A 21353-nucleotide genomic window follows, 5' to 3' on the forward strand; every position below is an offset into this window, starting at 1 on the left:
TAGGTGACATACAACAGCAAGAGTAATCCTTCTCGGGGAGGCGTCATAGTTCTGGGCGAGGCCAAAAATTCTTTGATAGCTTCGAAGGCTTTGTCTTGCTCTTCTCCCCAAACAAACTTAGCAAGCCTTCTCTAGCCAGTCATCAAGTCGGAGACGGAGCTTAGTCATCTCTTTTTGCTTGTGCGCTTGACCATCGGAGATCATAGACCAGACCGACCTATAAGGAGGGGGCGGTCTGACTACGAACAATTTAAAATATGTCATGACAACGCTTTGTTGATAACATGACAACGAAGCGTTGAGAACATGACATGCACTTTTCAAGTTTAATAAACCTATCAACTTACAAAAACATTTTCAAAATGTTTACAATTTTTTTTAAAAAAAAAATGTCTATATTTCTTAAAGTTTTTGAACAACAAATGACTAGATTTATAAAAAATAAAATTGAATTGCAGTTTAATAGAAATGATTTCAGTTTAAAACATGACATGACAACGCTTTGTTGATAACATGACAACGAAGCGTTGAGAAGATGACATGCATTTTTCAAGTTTAATAAACATATTAGCTTATAGAAACATTTTCAAAAAGTTTCCAAAAATTTTGAAATCAAATATCTATGTTTCTTAAAGTTTTTGAACAACAAATGAATAAATTTTAAAAAATATTGAATTGTAGTTTAACTGAAATGATTTCAGTTTAAAACATGACATGGAAACGCTTCGTTGAGAACATGATAAAGAAACGTTGAGAACATGACAATGAAGCGTTGAAAACATGATATACACTTTTCAAGTTTAATAAACTTATCATCTTATACAAACATTTTCAAAACATATCCAGATATTTTAAATCAAATGTTTATGTTTCTTAATGTTTTTGAAAAATAAATAACTACATTTATAAACAAAATTGAATTGCAGTTTAACGAAGCGTTGAGAACATGACATACACTTTTCAAGTTTAATAAACCTATCAGTTTACATAAATATTTTCAAAACGTTTCCAGAAAATTTTAAATTAAATGTCAATTTTTTTTAATGTTTTTGAACAATAAATGACTAGATTTAAAAAAAATTGAATTACAGTTTAATAAAAATGATTTTAGTTTTAAACATTACATGACAAAGCTTTATTGAGAACATGACATGCACTTTTCAAGTTTAATAAACCTATCAGCATACATAAACATATTTTTAAAACGTTTCTTGAAATTTGTAAATCAAATATCTATGTTTTATTAAAGTTCTTGAACAACAAATGACTGGATTTTCACATACTTGTCTACGCTTCTATGTTTCTTCAAGGTTAAAGGAAGGGAGCTTGTGATGATAAAAACGAAAATGGTAAAAACATAGCTTCAGATGGTGAAAATTGAGATTGCGATGGTAAAAAACAGATTGCTAGCTTGCGATGGAAAAAACGAAGCTTACGAGTTTGCGATGTAAAAAACGGAACACGAAATTTGCAAGCTTACGATGAAGAAAACCACATAGCTTGTGCCTTTTTTTTTTTATAGAGAGACAACATGAGTTAGGGTTACAAATGAGGAATAGAGAATGGGTTATGGCTAAAAATGAGACAGAAGCGCGCTGTTTATTTCTTTTTATATTTTTAATTTTTTTCCACGGTGTCACGTCACGTTGGGAGTGGCTGGTGTAGTCTCTCCCCTCTCTATATATTAGAATTTTGGATTTTATATTTATATTTTATTCATAAGATTTTTTTTTATTTTCATTTCTTTTTTTCTCATGTTGTTTAGTAAATTTTTAATATAAAAGATAATAAAATTATAAGAAATTTTTTACCAAGATAACTCAGTGGTAAAAGTCGGCTTAAGTAACTAAAATGTTACGTGTTCGATTTCAACTAGAAACGCTTTGAGTTGAAGCGTGAGTTCTAACTGTAGGGTGTCATACTAGTTCTACTTCATTATGAAAAATAAAGAAAATAATAGTTTGAAAAGTTTGTTTGAGCTCAATGTATTAATTAAGTAAACTATACTATACCATAAAACTATCAAAATTTTACCTAATATTGATTTTTTTTTTTTTTTTAAAAGGATAGGAAGATAGAAAAAAAGAAAACAAGGAAAAAAATTTATAAAATAAAGAGAAAGATTATTATTTTTTAGTTGGGTCATTAATCTGCCATCCTAGGAATGGGATTTATGCCGGCAAAAATAATATTTTAATAAACTATTAACAACCAAATTAAAAAAATATACGTTAATTATTATTTTTAAATATATTTTTTTATTAATTGTTTTTCATTTTTTTTTATTAATTACCATTATTTCTCTATTAATTAAATTGTTATGTAAGATTTGTACTATTCTTGTAAACTTACCAAATTTATATAAAATTCCCATGCACATGGACAGTTAATGATATAATTAAAAATATAAAAATATTTTAAATAATAAACTATTATTCAAATTTATATAATTTTAAATTAAATTAAATTTTTAAAAATTAAGTTAAATTCAAATATAATGTTTAACTATATTTTTATATTTATCGAGTATATAAAGCTGAAAAATATTTAAAAGAAATATTTAATTATGGGCGGATCTAACTTAATTTTTTTTTTGTTATTTTTGAAGGGCACCCCATATTTTTTTTAAAGTCTACCGGAACATAAATTCCTAGAATCGTACCTATACCTAGATCTAATACACATGGACCAATCATATAAATGGACAACATTGATTGTGTGAAAATAAAAGTTATTTTGACAAAAATTATATTCAAACAATAAATTTTGGATTAAATTATAAATCAAATAATATAAAGTTTTACTCTAATATAATATTACTTATTATTATATAATTATTTGAAAAAATAAAAATATTAAAAAATTTTAATAACCAACTTATTTTAACTTTTTATATTTTTTATATTTATAATTATTTTAATTATTTAATAACTAAATTGAGTAAAAATTGACATTTATCAAGAATAGAAAAATAAATAAATTGAATAGAATTAATTGTTTTATAGTAAATAAATTATTATAATAAATAATTATAAATATAAAAAATATTTTAAATTAATATATATATAATAAAAAAATAATATTTGATAATAAAAAATTATTTTTTAAGTATAAAATGTCTTGATTTTTTATAATAATAAATCATTATAATAGATAATAAATAAATATTAAAAAATATTTAAAATTAATATAATAATTAAAGAAAAAATAAAAAAATTATTCATACAATCTCTTAATTTGTTTTTTATAATAATAAATTATTATAATTGAAGAAATATTAAAAAATATTTAAATTAATATATATATATATATATATATATATATATATATATATATATATATATATATATATATATATATATATATATATAAATACATGGTAAAAATATTATTATTTGGTCTTAATTTATTATTTTATAATAATAAATAACTTTTAAATGAGGAAGGGTGACGAAGCCAATCTCCACTTACCTTTGTTTGCATTCCAAATTTCAAATTTCAAAGTACGTTTCTCTCAATTATTTAAAACTTAACATATTTATTTACATAAATTTTAATTTTATAATTTAAATAATTTTTGTTTATTAATTTTACATTTGTTTTTGTTTTTTTAAATATATATTTAGCAAATATATTTTTATTTCAGTATTTTTAATTAATATATAAATATAATAATCTGTTACGACTTGTTTCGTAAGATGTGTTTTGGGTTCAAGAATCAAGTTCTTGATCTATAAGACCGGTGGAAATTCTACAATCAAAGGGCAGCGGAAGGTTTTCGATAGAGAATTTGGGGGGGGGGGAGGGATAGAAGAATCAAGGGTGCGAAGAGAATTACTGTTGGTCTATACCAAACAGTCCATAATAATAATAATAATAGACGAATAGGGGCGAAGTCACATCTTCATCATTCTATTCATGGGTCCTTGGGGAAGAAAGATCAGCCTTATATAGGTGATGTCTTGCCCCAAAATATTCGGTTACAACAATAACTAGAAAATAACAGAATTCGGTTTGTAAAGTAGAAAAGGAAAGCAAAACAAAATAATAAAATAACAAAACAGAAATCTGGCTCATGTGCACTATAGGACCGAGACCGGGTGCCGAGAAAGGTTGCTGGAATTTATTCTAGGACCGAGGGCTTGATGTGTAGGCCTAACATTATCCCCCCCTTCAAAATTCGTCGCCCTCGACGAAATAAGACCGTGGTCTGCCGAGCCTCCCGAGCCTCTAATGCGCATGCTCAGTATTTCAAAGGATTTGGTCGGACTTCAGCAAGTCCAGTAAGTGACGGAGTCTTAGGACCGCATTTCTTAGAAGCCTTCGGTCTTCATGCTCCACAACCAGTCCTTCCTTCGGCCCTGCACGCCAAGTGCAGCAAAATGGCCATTTTTCTTCCGGGCATACTCTAGAATGTCTTCAAACAACCAAGCCCAGTCCTTTATCCAGACCAGCAACACATGCGCAACAACATAGCCATGTCTTCCGACTACCTTCCTGGCTGGTGTTCGGTTGTTGGGTTGCTAGGTGAGTCCTTTGATTATTTTTTGAAAATTTTCAGGAACGTCTTCCAAAACAAGTGAAACAGTTTGGCATTCGTTTTTGCTCTTTATTTGTACTGTGGCAGCAACATTATGATTTTCCAAGGCCTTTTCTAGCTGGTTGCCTTGTATTATGTTGACCCGCGACCGGGGGGCACCTTGCTGGACCGAGAAAGTGTGCAAGATAATGACACGTTCGTCCCTTGTCTCAAGCACCAAAGGTGGGTCATAAAAATCTGATTCTTGGACGGGTTCTTGAACGCTTTCTTGGACTTCTTGATGATTAGGCGGGGCCATGAACAATCTGGATTTGCACCTATGATTGAGCTCCCATTTTGTGCTCGGCCAGACCGTGTTAACAATGCATGGTTTGGGCAGCAGCGGCGGCTTGGCATTGTACAAGGGCTTGCGACCGAATCGCAGCAAGAGATCTTTCTTGAATTTATGCCACGTCAATGCTTCCATATGGTTGCGATTCCGTAAATATGATTCATGCCACGTTCTTGCCTCTTTTGAGAAGTGAGTGCGGACAATGTCCAGCTTTGTGGCATCATTCGTCTTGCTCTCCCTAAATACTTGCTCGGCAAATAAGAGCCAGCCCTCCAAATCAGTCCCATCAAATTCAGGAATATCAATATTTGTGAGCCGGGTTGGAGGAAGGTAGCAAGAAGCAATATTATAGGGTCGGGTGCGGGGATTTTGGTCATTATTAAACGCACCTTTTTCAATGGCTGTCAAGCTTTTTCCAGCAGCATACCTTCTGTCCATATTTTGCTGAAAGGCATTGTGCAAGGCAGCCTGTTCGGTCATATGTTGTTGCTGCAGGGCAGTATTCATGGATGCATATTGTTGGGTCAACCCTTCGAGTAGGGTTCTAAGATCATCCATCTTTGCTGCTATCTGGTTTCTTTCATTTGAGAATCGTCTTGCTCTGATACCAAGAATGTTACGACTTGTTTCGTAAGATGTGTTTTGGGTTCAAGAATCAAGTTCTTGATCTATAAGACCGGTGAAAATTCTACAATCAAAGGGCAGCGGAAGGTTTTCGATAGAGAATTTGGGGGGGAGGGATAGAAGAATCAAGGGTGCGAAGAGAATTACTGTTGGTCTATACCAAACAGTCCATAATAATAATAATAGACGAATAGGGGCGAAGTCACATCTTTATCATTCTATTCATGGGTCCTTGGGGAAGAAAGATCAGCCTTATATAGGTGATGTCTTGCCCCAAAATATTCGGTTACAACAATAACTAGAAAATAACAGAATTCGGTTTGTAAAGTAGAAAAGGAAAGCAAAACAAAATAATAAAACAACAAAACATAAATCTGGCTCATGTGCACTATAGGACCGAGACCGGGTGCCGAGAAAGGTTGCTGGAATTTATTCTAGGACCGAGGGCTTGATGTGTAGGCCTAACATAATCACTTTTTATAAAAAAAACATTAATTATAATTTTTTGTCTCAATTATTTTTATAATAATAAATAAGTTTTAAATACATTTCTAAATCACTTTAAAACTTAACATAATTAATTAAATATATTTTAAAATATAATAAAAATAATTTCTCAATTTTGTTTTTTTCATTTAATGTTTTTAGACATTTACTCACACTCCGTGGACGAACATTGCGGTCTTCAATTATGCATTCTTAAACATTCGATTACACATTTTGGCATGATTTTAGGCTCTAACTCACCCTCCATGAACACAAATCATTGAGTTTTATCACCAATGTTTGCATTATTCAAACCGAAATTCCCTCCATGGATGAACCATTCGATTACACCTTTTGACATTATATTAGGCCCTAATTCAACCTCTGTAGACGAACCTTTATGTTTTCTCACCAATGTTTACGTTACTTAAGCCGACATTCCCTCTGTGGACAAACCCTTAGGTTATCTCACTAATCTTTGTTTAATCAAGTCGACAATCTCGTTTTTGTTTTATCCACCACTATTATATGTCACACCACGTGAATACTTTAACCACTATATGGTTGAAATAATTTTATAATTTTGTGTATGTATATATATTTATAAATTAGATTTTATAATCAATGTATTTTTTATTTTCTATCTTGTAAGCATGAAAATTTGACATACCCCAATTTATAATTTTAAATTAATATTTTGAATTTTTATATTCAAAATAATTCAAAGTAGGGGTTTAAGACCTAAATTAGAATTAATTAGGATTAATTATTGTAGTAATTAAACTCTAATTAGGAAAAATAAATAAAAATCCAAAAACAATTTGAGGTTAAAATATTGTATTTATTTTACCCAAATTAAACCCAAGAAGGGGTTGAAATTATTTAATTATGATTTTAAACATAAATTATGGTTAATTTCTGACTTAAAAAATTAAATAAATTCACAAAAATACCCAAAAACAAAAATAATAAACATAACTTTTATTATGTTGTTAAAAATAAATTTTATGAAAATTTTGGTGAAGAAAAACGCAAGAAAGGGATTAAAATTCGATTTCAAATAATACTTTTATTAAAAATAAAAATTGATAATCTAGTGTAGCCGAAATTATGTTTAGTTGATCCAGTACGTTTCAGAACCATTAGATCAGAGCACTGGATTTTCATCCAGCGCCCATGAATCAGTTACGCCTACCCGTTGTAACAGAACACACACGCACCTGGTCCACACGAAAACAATTAACGGAACGCTGACGTCCGTTAGCCCAGCCGCCTAGACGCAAACGGAACGCCAACGTCGCGTTTTGGACAGATCAATATGATGTCTTTTTGATCATTTTCTTCGCGAGTTGCTATAGGTCGCGATGATCTTCGACGATCTTCCTGAAGCTCTAGCTTCTTCAATAGTCCACCTTATCCTCTAATTTTTGCTTCCACGTACTCGCCTACAATAGCCATATGCCTATTAATCTTATCTTCCCCTAGAACTAGGCTGCCACAAATAGGACATAATTCAAGGATAAGAACTTTGATCATCAAATTGAAGTCGGATTTCTCTTCCTTAACCGACCTAAAACTAGTATAAATAGTCCTTAGGTGATCCTCTTTCAATCTATCAAACAATAAACACATATCACAACAAAAATTAAAGATTTTAGATTTTGGCCAAGAACTGATTTTTTGTAAAAATCTTCTCCGACCATCACAACTTCAAAAAGATTCCAACAGCTCATAGGAGTGTTCTCTAACCGTTGGTAAGCATCCAGATCCTTTATAATTCGATTTGTGATTAAAAGTTGTTGAAAATTAAAAATTTCTAAGTTTGAACGGTTTGGTTTGTTCTGGGGTTTTATTATGTGATTTCTTTATTTAGAATCAATCCTTAAATGTTATATGAACTTTCTGTTGAAAGAAATTTGATCAAATCAACCTTAAACTTAAAAAACAAAAATTTGAAATCAATATTTCGATTTTGAAAAATTTATGTTCTTGAGCTTTAATCTTGAAATTTTGATTCAAATAGCTACTAAACATGTTAGGATGAATTCCAGATGATTATAATATCATCCCGATCATGTTTGATCAAACTATATTTTTGAAAAAAAATATATTTTGATTTAATCTTCAAAAATTGTTACAGTGATGTTATGATTTTTTTATTTTGGTTGTGTTCAACTATATTCATCATTTCAAAGATATTGGAACAAAAATCAGGCCTTGAAATGGCATAATTCAAAAGATCCCAAAATTTGACCTAAAAAAAGTTTTTAGAAATTGATCTTTGTAAGGTTGAATAATCGTGATTTAGGTTAGGACTTTTGTACTCCATAATCATATGAACTAACTGCAACTTATAGATTTTGATTCCATGATCTGAATAAAAAATTATGGCACCTACAATTCTTGACCAATTCAATAACACTCGGTCCCAGACAATTGAGTCTTATAGGACTGGGACCGAGACCAAATATCGATGTTAATGAGTCAGGACCGAGACCGAGGACCGATGTTCTTGAGTCAGAATCGAGACCGAGGACTGTTATTCTTGAGTTATGACCGAGATTCAAGACTGGTGTTCTTGAATTAGGAATGAGACTCAAGACCGGTGTTCTTGAGCAAAGACTGAGGATATCGACGGAGGTTTCTAACATCGAACAATGAGTATTTAGGACCGAGCCTTCTAGGTCCACAACCGATAAAACTAGACCTGGGACCAAGTATCCCAAATATAGGACTGAGCCTCTCGAACCCTAGTACCGCGTCCTCCGGTCCCTTGACTCATGCTCATAGCCCTAATCTAGACCATCCCAGTCTAGACCGAGCCTAGATCACCAAAACCGGACCCAAACCCTAGAACTCCGGTCCTAAGGCCTATTTGATTGCATTTATAAAAATCTAAAATTATTTTTGTAATTTTAGAACCCAAATCCATTTTCAAATAATCTTGAAAGGTCTGAAATGATATTTAATATTTTTGGTATATTTCCTAAAATATTATTTTGTCTAAGGCCCCGTTTGGATTTTATTTTTAAATTCTAACACTTTTTTAATATTTTTCAGGATTTTTATTCAGTTTTATATCAACGTAATTGCACGTACGCCCTTTTAAATAATCCTGTACAATTATTTATACAATTTAAACCTATACTTATTTAGGACCTCAAACTACTATTTAAAGAAAATAAAATTTTATAAATAATCATTGAAATAGCCAGACTTTATTTATTTTAAAATAAAACCGTCCTTAGGCGGACACTTAGAACATAACGCGAAAGCTCTTTCCCGAGCGTAACTAAAAATCGAACCCCTTCTAGAAACTCTAGTATAAAATACGTTTGTATACGTACCCTTTTATTGATTTTTCTAAAATTACTTGGCGACTCTATTTTGAAATAAATAATCTTTTAAATTAGTTATGTTTGATTAATTTAAACCGAGTTTTGATTAAATTATCATTTAGCCCAGATTATTAAAATTTGAACAAAAATTAATTATTTTTACATGATTAATTTCTAAAGCTCCTAGGTATTTTTAATTTTTTTAAATTAAATATTTCATTTTAAAAGACGCCTAACACGCAAAACAAGGTTGAAACACATTGAACCTTGAGCCACCCCGCGATATTTTCCGTATTGCCATGTGTCCATGACACGTGTTAAGCTATAGAAGGAGCGATTCCTGGGGGTTACAGCTTTTTTAGCGACTCTACTGTGGAAAAACCTTTTTAATTTAAAAATAATAAAAAACAAAACTCTGGCTATAATTTTATTTAACATTTATAGTTCTTCACAATAACCCACCTTATAGGGTCCATCACCCCAGGTACCTAGGCTCTATCTAAATAATTGCAAAAAACCTAGACGGGTATTTCACTTGGAATTATGTGAAGAAGTACCAAATCGTCTAAGGGAGTCTAAGTAGAGTAGATGTCGTCTAAGGGCGTCTAAGTAGAGTAGACGTTGTCTAAGGGTATCTAAGAAAATGGACGTCCAAGATGAGGCATCTAAGAAGATGGACGTCTAAGATGAGGTGTCTAAGCAGATAGACGTCTAGGATGAGGCGTCTAAGTAGATAGACATCTAAGATGAGGCATCTAAGCAGATGGATGTCCAAGATGAGACGTCTAAGCAAATGGACGTCCAAGATGAGTAGATGGCATCTAAGATGATCAGATGGACATCTAAGATTATCAGATATCGACTAAGATGAGAAGATGACGTCTAAGATGAGGTATCTAAGTAGATGGACGTCCAAGATGAGCAGATGACGTCTAAGATGATCAGATGGACGTCTAAGATAATTAGACAACGTCTAAGATGAGCAGATGACATCTGAAGGCTGAGCGTCTGAAGTAGATAGACGTCTGAAGTAGATAGACGTCTGAAGTAGATGAGTGTCTAGATAGTTGGTAGGAGAGTTCATCAAATGAACGACTACCACGTACGCTGTTATTCAAATTGCATGTGATGTATTGCACTGTACTACCACGATCTCAATATATTCCTGTTGTACTACTAGTACCTCATGGATAGTACATCCAACAGAAAGAGGACACGTGTCTAAAAGGAGGATTTGACCGTTAGTGCTTTTCAAGAATAAATAGCTGCCAAAGGACAACGTACGAATTACTAGAATCACAATAGTTGAAGCGCTCTCTCTCTCTCTCTCTTTTGGAATCACCAGATTTCGAGAAGCTTGATTTATTGAATCAACTTACTCTCTCTCTCTCTAGCTATTTTATTCTTAAGTGTATTATGTAATTCACTAAGTGAAGCTGTGAGATAATAACAGTGTGTTGTAAGTTGAACAGAGGGTGTTATGTACAAAAGTGTGTGTGCTAGGAGTTCAGAACAAGCGGTCAATTATGTCCTGAGTTTTTAACTGGGTTTGTGTAGTGTGTTCTATACAAATAAAAGTCTTTTAGTGAACATCCTTCCTGTTGAGGAAGAAGGGGTAACGTAGGAGAGTTTACTCCGAACATCCATAAACAAACCATGTGTTCTTTACTTTCTGTTGATTGCATTCATATGTCTGACGCTTAAAATTCAACAAACTGTTCTACACTCGAACTTGTTCAAGAGTTTCTGAAGATTTGTAAAGAATAGAAACATATCTTAACTTCTAACAAAGTTAAAATCGAACTGAAGTGTGTAAGTTTTTTACAATAGTTAGACCCAGTCTCTATTATTAACACCGATCCCAATATGATAATATCTAACATATTGATATGAACCAAATATAAACATTGAATTTTGATTCATATTGTTTTATTAGTCTTGAGTTTGTCTTAACCACCATTTGTTAAATTATTTTATTATTAATTCTTTACATTGTGCACTTTATCGGGATTTTGATGGCATGATATAGACAAAAACATTACTTGTGATCACGATATTGTTTGGGAGACACATGTTAAGGTGAACAATGTTATATTTAAAAAAAGATCATATTTTAGTTTCATACTTTATAATTTTATTTTGAATAGGTAGATCCTAATGCATATGGATTGAGAGACAAGTCTATTCCATTTTATGAGGATAGGTGTATTGTATTTACAAAAGATCGAGCAACTAGACAACTTGTTGGAAGACCTCTAGAAGCAATGATAACAATAGAGAATAAGTGGGGACTAATGACATAGAGTATGAAAATATTGGAAAAGAGCCTATATCGGGTCAATTCATGCAAGAACCAATGATGTAGAAAAAGGAAGATCGAGTAAAATAATTAAATTTGAACCTCTAATGACATGCATGAAGGAAATTAATGCCACAATGCGAGAATTATTTATAAAGTCAACAAACAATTTGGTTGTATTAATTGCTAAAACTAGTTACCAACATAATCTATCATCGACAATAGTGTAAGTATGTGAAATAATTATTTTTATCTTGATATAGTTGACAAGATAGATACAACTATTATAGTTAAAGCCAAATAAAATTTATTGACATATTTTTACATCCTTAAATGATGATACTGACACATAGAAAGAATTTCTAGCATGTATGGTTAAGAAAAGATCCTTAAATGATGATACTGACACATCGAAAGAATTTCTAGCATGTATGGTTAAGAAAAGGTATGCATATATATTACTTACTTTTGATAATAATGTAGATAACATGTCACTTTTATCCTTATAGAAACCTGTACAATTGCAGTCTTTTGAGACCATTAATTCATAAATATTTTACATTTAATATATTGATCTTAGTTATACTTTTTTTTTTATTATTATAATGTTTTGAATCTATAAAATTATGTTATTAAGGAAGTTAATATATTGTGTCAATCTTATTAACTGGATATATTCTTAAATGAGATAAAAAAAAATATTTATTACTAAAGTCATCATTTAATTTAATATAGTAGTAAGAAACTTGATTCTTAAATGAGATGTTAAGAATTTAAGATTTCACCATGAACAAAGAGTAAAAGTACTATAGGTGAGAAACAAAAGTTCTAACATGAACAAAGAACAAACTTCGTTAACAACATTTTATAACATAAAAGCACAAAGGATGTGTTCACTACGAGCAATAATTTAAAAAAATATATGAATGGAGAGAAATAATAAAAGAAATTAAAATTAAATAAATATTAATTTAACAATTAAATTAAGTTTATATAAATATAAAGGGCAAAGATGTTTTTTACATTTTTATACTACCAACCAAATACGAAATTATAAAATATATACATTTTATAATACTCTTATTTTCAACCAAATACATATATCTCTTAATTCTCCTTTACAACTTAAGCCCCTACAACTAATACATATATAACTACTATCATCAAATGTTATATTGTCAAATGTTATATTATCGATGAAAACAAATGCACAAAATACTTTTATTCTAATATTATACGTGTATCTTTCTATCTTCTTTTTGTTCATAAATAATTTCGATTTTAAATTATAAAAGAGAATAAATTTATATTTATAAATTAAAAAATATAGATTGAGGTGACTGATATACCCGATCTACATATTTGAGTTAGTATCTCGATTATTTTTTAATAAACTATTTTGTTAGAGAGATATTGTCGAACCTTTAATGATAATAGACGTTTGATTCGTATAATTTATAATGTTATTATTATGACGTTTTCTAATATAAAGTCGGTTAGTTAATCATTTTTCTCGAAAATCTTTTGACTCAATAACTTATTTAATAATGTGTTTGTAATTTTTTCACATTTTTCATGTTTTTTTTACTTTTTATTTTATTTTATTTTTTATGTCATATTTTGTTATTATGTTTAATCGTGATTTTAATATACATTAATCATTTAAAAATATATATTAAATTAATATAATTAATTTTGTAAATATAATTTTGTATAAAAATAATTAATTATATATATAAATAATAATATATAATTAATATTATTTTAAATTTAACTTTTACAATTTTAATATAAAATCCAAAGTTTTAAAATACGTGGTCCGACCGCCGGTCCAACCGGTCAAACCGTGAACCAGGTGATTAACCGTACCGGTTATTAGCTTCAATACGTGAACTTTACGAACCGGTTAAAATCCGGTTGGACCGAACGGTTCGGACGGAAAAGTGATCCCGAAATTTCCGGTTGGAAAGTTTTTCTCTCTCCAAACACCAAAATTTCTGCCAACAATCCTTGTTTCTGACCTGCGATAATGGTATTTCTTTCTGCATTTTGTTGTTGGTGTTATTTCCTGCCATCTTTTCCCATTGTTTAAATAATCAATAATGTATATTTGTAGAAGAATGGAAGAGAAGAAAGATTGGGATGAGACTGGATAGGGAAGAGAAGAGAAGAGAAAAAGGAATGGGACGGGAGAGAGAAAGAAAGAGAAGAAGGGCTGTGATGTTGAATAAACTTTAATTAATAAGGTATTTAGTTTTTTTATGTTTAATAATCCTAGAGTAATAACTAGGGGTGAGTGGGATAACCAAGAGATTTGGGTGGGAGCTATTTAATATGCAGAATAATTTTGTTTTGTAATTTGAAGAGTCAAGCATATGAAGAGTCTATGCTTTCCTATAAAGAGTTGTAAAAATCTATTTGAGATAATAAGAAAGATATATTTTGGCATCTTGTTATCAACAAATTGGTATCAGAGCTATTGTGTGTGAGGTGAGCGTGAGAAAACATGTTAGTCTCAAAAGAGAACGCCGCGGTGTGCGCTGGCCGGTGTGCGCTGGCCGAGAGAGAAAAACAAGAGCGATCGAGAGCCTTGTGAGGTGTGTGTGTTGAGTGTAAACACTTGAGAGGAATGACAGGTCTAACCAATGGCATCCCGCTACCCAAGTTGACAAAAGGCGTCAACTACGACAACTGGAAGGTGCAGATGAAGGCCCTTTTCGGTTCCCAAGATAACTGGGATGTGGTCGAGACTGGGTATGAGGAACCGGAGAACACAGATGGGTATTCAAATGCCCAGTTGAACGCATTGAAGGTCGTTCGAGCTAAAGATAGGGCGACTCTATATCTACTATACCGATCTGTCGACGAATGTGGTTTTGAGAAGATAGCTGACGCAAAATCTTCCAAAGTGGAATGAGATACACTCGAAATAGCAAACAAAGGAGACGAACGGGTGAAGCAAGTCCGACTTCAAACCCTAAGGGGCGATCTGGAAAACATGAGGATGAAAGAGTCTGAAAGCGTATCTGAGTTCATTACTCGAGTGGAGACCGTGGTGAACAAACTAAATCGGAATGGTGAGAGTTTTTCATCAAACCGAGTTGTTGAAAAGATTCTGAGGTCATTGACAGATAGTTTCGAAAATATTGTGTGCGCAATAGAAGAATCTAAGGATGTATCAACGCTCACCATTGAAGAGCTTGTTGGGTCCTTGGAAGCGCATGAGCAGAGAAGGAAAAACAAGAAGGGGGAGTCTCTTGAACAGGCTCTCTAGGCGAAGGCGACAATAAAAGAGGAGAAGGTGCTTTATGCTTAGAGTACCAGAGGCAGAGGAAGAGGCAGAAGCCTAGGTGGTAGAGGAAGAGGTGGACGAGGAAGTGAGCAAGTCGGCCAACAGAACTGGCATGGCAGAGGTTAAGCTCGGGGTGGCCGGACAAACACAAATAATAATATTGAGTGTTATAACTGTGGAAAGAATGGACATGTTGCCAAGGATTGTTACTCGATAAAATGTTACAATTGCGGAAAGCTGAGTCATATTTCCAAAGATTGTAGATCCGAGAAGAAAAAGGAGGAACCAACAAACTTTTTTGCTGAGAAAGAAGATGAAGGGTTGTTGCTGGTGACAAAAATTCCAGAAACTGAGATCAAACCAAGCTGTTCTGATAACTCATTTTGGTACTTGGATACTGGGGCAAGTAACCACATGTGCGGTGACGAGATCTTATTCAAAATACTCTCAAAGGTGGAGTCCGGATCCATTTCTTTCGGCGATGCTTCAAAAGTAGCCGTCAAAGGTCGAGGAACGATCAGGTATCAGCAGAAAAATGGGGGAATCGGAGAAATCAGAGATGTTTACTACGTACCTGATCTCAAAAGCAACATACTGAGCATGGGACAGTTGATGGAGAAAGGGTACTCGACTATAATGAAGGACCGAGAAATGCAACTGAAGGATAAACTTGGGAGACTCATTACCCAGGTAGAAATGAAGAAAAACCGTATGTACAAACTTGAGCTTAAAATAGTTCAAGATAAATGTATGCAACTTGATCTAGAGGATGAGGCCATGAAGTGGCATTATCGGTTCGGTCATCTTCACTTCGGAGGGTTGAACGAGCTAGTGAAAAAGGAGATGGTGCTTGGACTGCCTAACATTATATTCGAAAAGAGGTTCTGTGAAGAATGTGTGATCGGAAAACAAGCGAGGACTTCTTTCCCAAGCAGTTCTGAATACAGAGCAAAGGAGCAACTCGGACTGATTCACACAGATTTATGTGGGCCAATAACTCCAGAATCATTTGGTGGTAAAAGATACTTCCTTTCTTTAATTGATGATTTTTTGAGAAAGACGTGAGTTTATTTTCTGAAGGAGAAGTCAGAAGTGTTTGAAAACTTCAAGAAATTTAAAGTGATGGTGGAGAAAGAAACAAACAAAGTTATCAAAGCAGTCCGATCTAACAGAGGAGGTGAGTTCACTTCTAACGAGTTTAACAAATACTGCGAAGAACATGGAATCAAGCGTTTCTTGACTACTCCATATTCTCCGCAGCAAAACGATGTAGCAGAACGAAAGAATCGAACTATACTCGATATGGTTCGATCTATGTTGAAAGGAAAGAATATGCCGAAATAGTTTTGGGCAGAGGCAGTGCAGTGCGCAGTTTATGTGCAAAATAGATGTCCACATGTCAAGCTAGGAGAGAAGACACCTCAAGAGATTTGGAGTGGTATGAAGCCGAGTGTCTTTCATCTCAAGGTATTCGGTAGTGTGGCCTATGGGCAAGTACCAAGTCAGCACAGGACAAAGTTAGAAGATCGAAGCAAGAAGTACATATTTATCGGGTATGATGAAAAATCTAAGGCATATAAATTGTTTGATCCTATTAATAAGAAATTGGTGGTGAGTCGAGATGTTCACGTGGAGGAATCAATGACATGGAACTAGAGTAACCCGATTGAGGAAGAAACTAGTTCAGAGGCTGTTATGCCTCCGATATCAACAACCACAGAGCTTTCAGAAGATGAATCTGAGCCTCTACAGCCCAGAATGAGAAGTCTACGGGAGATATATGACACTACAAATGAAGTCCACATTGTATGTCTTCTCGCCGACTCAGAAGATTTGAATTTTGAGAAAGCTGTACAAGACGAGAAATGGAGATCGACTATGGATGAAGAAATTGGGGCAATTGAACGCAATAAAACCTGGGAGCTAACCGACCTTCCTGAAGGAACTCGACCCATTGGAGTAAAATGGGTGTACAAAAAAAGATGAATGTCGAAGGAGAGGTTGAGCGTTATAAGGCTCGACTTGTGGTGAAGGGCTATAGACAAAAGGAGGGAATCGATTATGATGAAGTTTTTGCTCCTGTCACGAGAATGGAGTTAATCCGATTTCTGATCTCGTTAGCTGCTCAAAACCAATGGCCAATTCTACAGATGGATGTGAAATCAGCATTTCTAAATGGAGTGTTGAAGGAGGAGGTGTACGTCGAGCAACCACTTGGGTATATGAATAGAGGTGATGAGAAGAAGGTGCTGAGATTGAGAAAAGCCCTCTATGGGCTGAAGCAGGCTCCTCGTGCTTGGAATGAGAGAATTGACAAGTATTTCAAGAAAAATGGGTACCAGCAATGTCCGTACGAACATGCCTTGTACACAAAGAAATCAGAAAATGATATGATGGTAGTCGCTCTCTATGTCGACGACCTCATATTCACCGGAAGCAACACAAAACTAATTGAGGAGTTCAAGGAGGTAATGAAGAAGGAGTTCGAGATGATAGACTTAGGTTTGATGAAATATTTTCTTGGCCTAGAAGTGAAGCAGTCAGAGGAAGGGATTTTTATATCCCAAGAGAGGTATGCGCTTGAAATTTTAAAGAAGTTTAAAATGGAGGACTGCAACCCAGTTTCAACTCCAATGGAACCAGGCACTAAACTCTCAAAGTTTGATGGAGGAGAACGGGCTGATGCTGGGAGATATCGAAGCTTAATCGGGAGTCTAAGGTATCTTACAAGCACGAGACCCGACCTAATGTTGAGTGTTGGGATAACAAGCAGATTCATGGAGGATCCAACTATACACATTGGAAGGCCTCGAAGAGAATTCTGAGATATGTTCGAGGAACTCTTTCACTTGGTATCTTCTATTCAAAATCAGATAACTACCGATTAGTGGGTTACTCTGATAGTGATTGGTGTGGTGATGTTGATGACCGGAAAAGTACTTCGGGTTATGTATTCCTACTCGGAAATTCAGCTTTTACTTGGTTGTCAAAGAAGCAGCCTATTGTAACTTTGTCGACCTGCGAGGCAGAGTATGTGGCGGCCTCTTGGAGTGTGTGTCATGCAGTATGACTTTCAAATTTACTAAAGCATTTGGGAGTGATCCGAGACGAAGGGACTGTGATTCGAGTTGATAACAAGTCGGCGATCGAGTTGGCAAAGAATCCAGTTAATCACGGAAGGAGCAAGCACATTAATGTCCGATTTCATTTCATTCGAGAACAAGTCAAAGAAGGAAATGTTGAGTTGGAGCATGTTGAAAGTCGAGCTCAAGCCGCTGACATATTCACCAAGCCATTACCGACCGCACTACTGGAGAGTTGTAAAAGGCTGATTGGAATGAGAGATGGGAAGAATATTTAAGTTTAAGGGGGAAATTTGTTGAATAAACTTTAATTAATAAGGTATTTAGTTTTTTTATGTTTAATAATCCTAGAGTAATAACTAGGGGTGAGTGGGATAACTAAGAGATTTGGGTGGGAGCTATTTAATATGCAGAATAATTTTGTTTTGTAATTTGAAGAGTCAAGTATATGAAGAGTCTATGCTTTCCTATAAAGAGTTGTAAAAATCTATTTGAGATAATAAAAAAGATATATTTTGGCATCTTGTTATCAACATGTGATAGAAGCAAGGGCTATGATGGAAGAAGGGATGGGACGGGAGAGAGAAAGAGAAGAAGGGTTGTGATGGAAGAAAGGGCTGTGATGAAAGAAGGGATGAGACGGGAGAGAGAGAAAGAGAAGAAGGGATGGACGGGACGGAGGAAAGAGAAGAAGGGATGCGATGGAAAAGTATGGAACGAGAGAGAGAAAGAGAAAAAGTAAATGTGATAATGTTACCCGGTTTGACCGGTGGTTAATACGGTTGAACTTATTAAACCGGAATTCGTCTAAAAAACAGGTTTATCACCGGAACGGTTTTCAAAACCTCAATTTTATAAACATTTTTATCCCATATAAATCCGTCCATTCTATGGTTCGGTTGGGCAATTGCAATCAAATTCCATTCACAAATCACAATACATTTAATTATATCATAGTACATGTACTAATCTGGTTTCTATCAATAAATCTTTAATTCTTAGTTTCTAAAATGTAATATTTACAAAGGGATACGCAAAAAAGCTAATTCAACGATCGCCGGTGAATTTCTCCCTCTCCGGCCAATCCCGCCGGATTAATATGAGAATGAGGCCATGGAATTATTCCGCCGTTCATTGACGTCATCACCGACGGAAAACAACAATTACAATCTTCCTGACATGGATTTGGTACTTCCGACCATTCCCACTTCATCGGACTTTCCTTCCGGCGATGAATTCCTCCGGCCAACTCCCCCCAACATTCAACCTTATTAAATTCAGATATATTCGAATGAAAATAAACCCAGACCATAGATTCCTTCAATTCTGGATAATTTCTAAATAAATTCATATCTCCATGAACAAATGCTTCAAGAACAACAGGAAGTTCTTTGCAGAAAACATAGTATCGAAGTGGAGCGAAAAGATCTAGAAGAAAATGGCCGCCACTTATATGACAATGAACATGAAGAGACATATTTCCTTTTACTTTTTTCCATTCTGCAATTACTTCATCTCTTTGAATCCTATTGCACCATCCTTGTAACTGTAATTAGATAAACAAAATTAGGGTTCTTAGTAAAAATCGAATCTTGATCAATCTTGAATTCTTGAATTACCTGAGAATTGTTAATGGTTTGAGATATGGCTAAAGTGATTTTAGAGGTAATATCACTATGAGTAAGAGTATAAGTTCTTGGTATATTTTCTGGGTATTTATGTTCATCAACTCCTAAGAACAGAACTTTCAATTTTGAAGCTTCGAATATAGCTGGTCCAAATAATCGAGCAACCTTCAAATCAAAAAGAACAATTTTAAACATTTATTAAAAACCCATCAAATAAGAAAGACAGAGAAACAGAGAAACAAAGAACTTACAGGGAATGATGAAGAAGGATGTTTCTTTGAAGGTTTTCTTGTATGGAAGAAGGGAATCTTTGGAGAAGATGAAAGTCTCATTGGAGAAGAATTAGCGACAGTTAAAGAAACCATTTTTTCTTATGAATAAGAAAGTTGATCAAATTCAACCCTTTTCTCTCTCTTTCTCTATATGGAATGAATCAATTAATCATAATTTTCTTGTTACATTGATCGTTGAAATTAGGGAAACTCGAGGAGTTTAATTGATACAAGTAAGTGAGAGAGATAAAGACAAGAGAAGAAAAGAAAACTAGAAGAATGGAAAGAGCTAGAGAGCTACACGTTTATTCATTCATCTTCGTCCACCTATTTTTATTTTTATTTTTATTTTTAAATTATTTTCTTTTATATTTATATTAAAAAAAAAGTAAATAGAAAATAATATTTTGTGTTGATTTTGAATATGTGAGAATATATATTTTTTATATATAATAATAAAAAAAATTAAATTTAATATATATATTTTAATATTTTAATTAATAAATTAAATAATCTAATTAATAAAAAGAGGAATAAAATTATATTTAATTAAATTCTGAATAAATAATCACAACCAACGAGTTAGTATTCTTGAGTGATAACATTAGTTGTACTAAATTTAATAAAAAAAATAAAAATATTCATGTTTATTTATTTAAATTTAAAAATATAGTATTACATTTTGAGTCATAAATCTCACTTATTTAAAGTTTTTATAATTGTTTTTTTTATATATATATTAGTTTGAAAATGATATTTATGTCCTGACTCAATTCAAAAATACAAATATATAATTTATTTATTTATTCTTGATATGTTATCTAAGTTTTAAGATTAATTTTTAATATATTAATTTATAAAATAATAGTAGATTTATTTACTATGTTTGAATATTTTTTTTAATTTATTTACTATTTGAAATTTGTGTATATCTTTAATATTGTAAATTATATAATATGTAAAAGAACATTAGAAAAAACAATATTCCGTCCTTTTTTTTTTTAAATTTTTTTCTATAAAAGACTTCTAAAAATTATAGTTATTTTTATTAGACAACTGTAATCATGACCCATAACAAAATTTAAAAGAATTATTTGAATTTAAAAAGATACTTATAAGTTACATTACATCCACACTCAAAGACTGTCACTAACTTTATTTTATTTTGAAGATATACTATATATGATTATGTTAAGCTTTAAACTATAACCGAGCCTTTCGAATTCCTTAATTTGAGAAACGGGTTCTTGATAATCGGGGCCGATGGTGGAATTCAACACTTAAGCGCAGCGGACATAGAATGAGAGGAGAATTCGAGGTTAAGAAGAGAAGAGCCGAAGGTGAGAAGAGAATATCACTAAAATACACCTAGTAGTCCAAGAAAGGGGTTGAGGGCCGAGAGAATAACTTAGAGCACCAAGTTCCAAAAGATTCCATTCATAGCCCCCAAAAGTGGGGTG

The 21353-nt window shown here is 32.9% G+C and overlaps 1 protein-coding gene across 1 annotated transcript; it reads right to left on the bottom strand.

Moving 5' to 3' along the window:
* Positions 1-18912: 18912 nt before the first annotated feature.
* Positions 18913-20083, bottom strand: LOC124931786 (protein STAY-GREEN homolog, chloroplastic-like). Its single transcript, XM_047472338.1, has 3 exons — positions 19873-20083; positions 19613-19786; positions 18913-19539 (listed from the first exon to the last, which is right to left on the bottom strand). Exons 1-3 carry the CDS (start codon positions 19984-19986, stop codon positions 19036-19038), a joined length of 792 nt encoding a protein of 263 aa, XP_047328294.1. The 5' UTR covers positions 19987-20083; the 3' UTR covers positions 18913-19035.
* Between the last annotated feature and the right edge of the window lie 1270 nt (positions 20084-21353).

Source organism: Impatiens glandulifera, chromosome 3 (genome assembly GCF_907164915.1).
Source record: "Impatiens glandulifera chromosome 3, dImpGla2.1, whole genome shotgun sequence".
NCBI classification, from domain to species: Eukaryota; Viridiplantae; Streptophyta; class Magnoliopsida; order Ericales; family Balsaminaceae; genus Impatiens; species Impatiens glandulifera.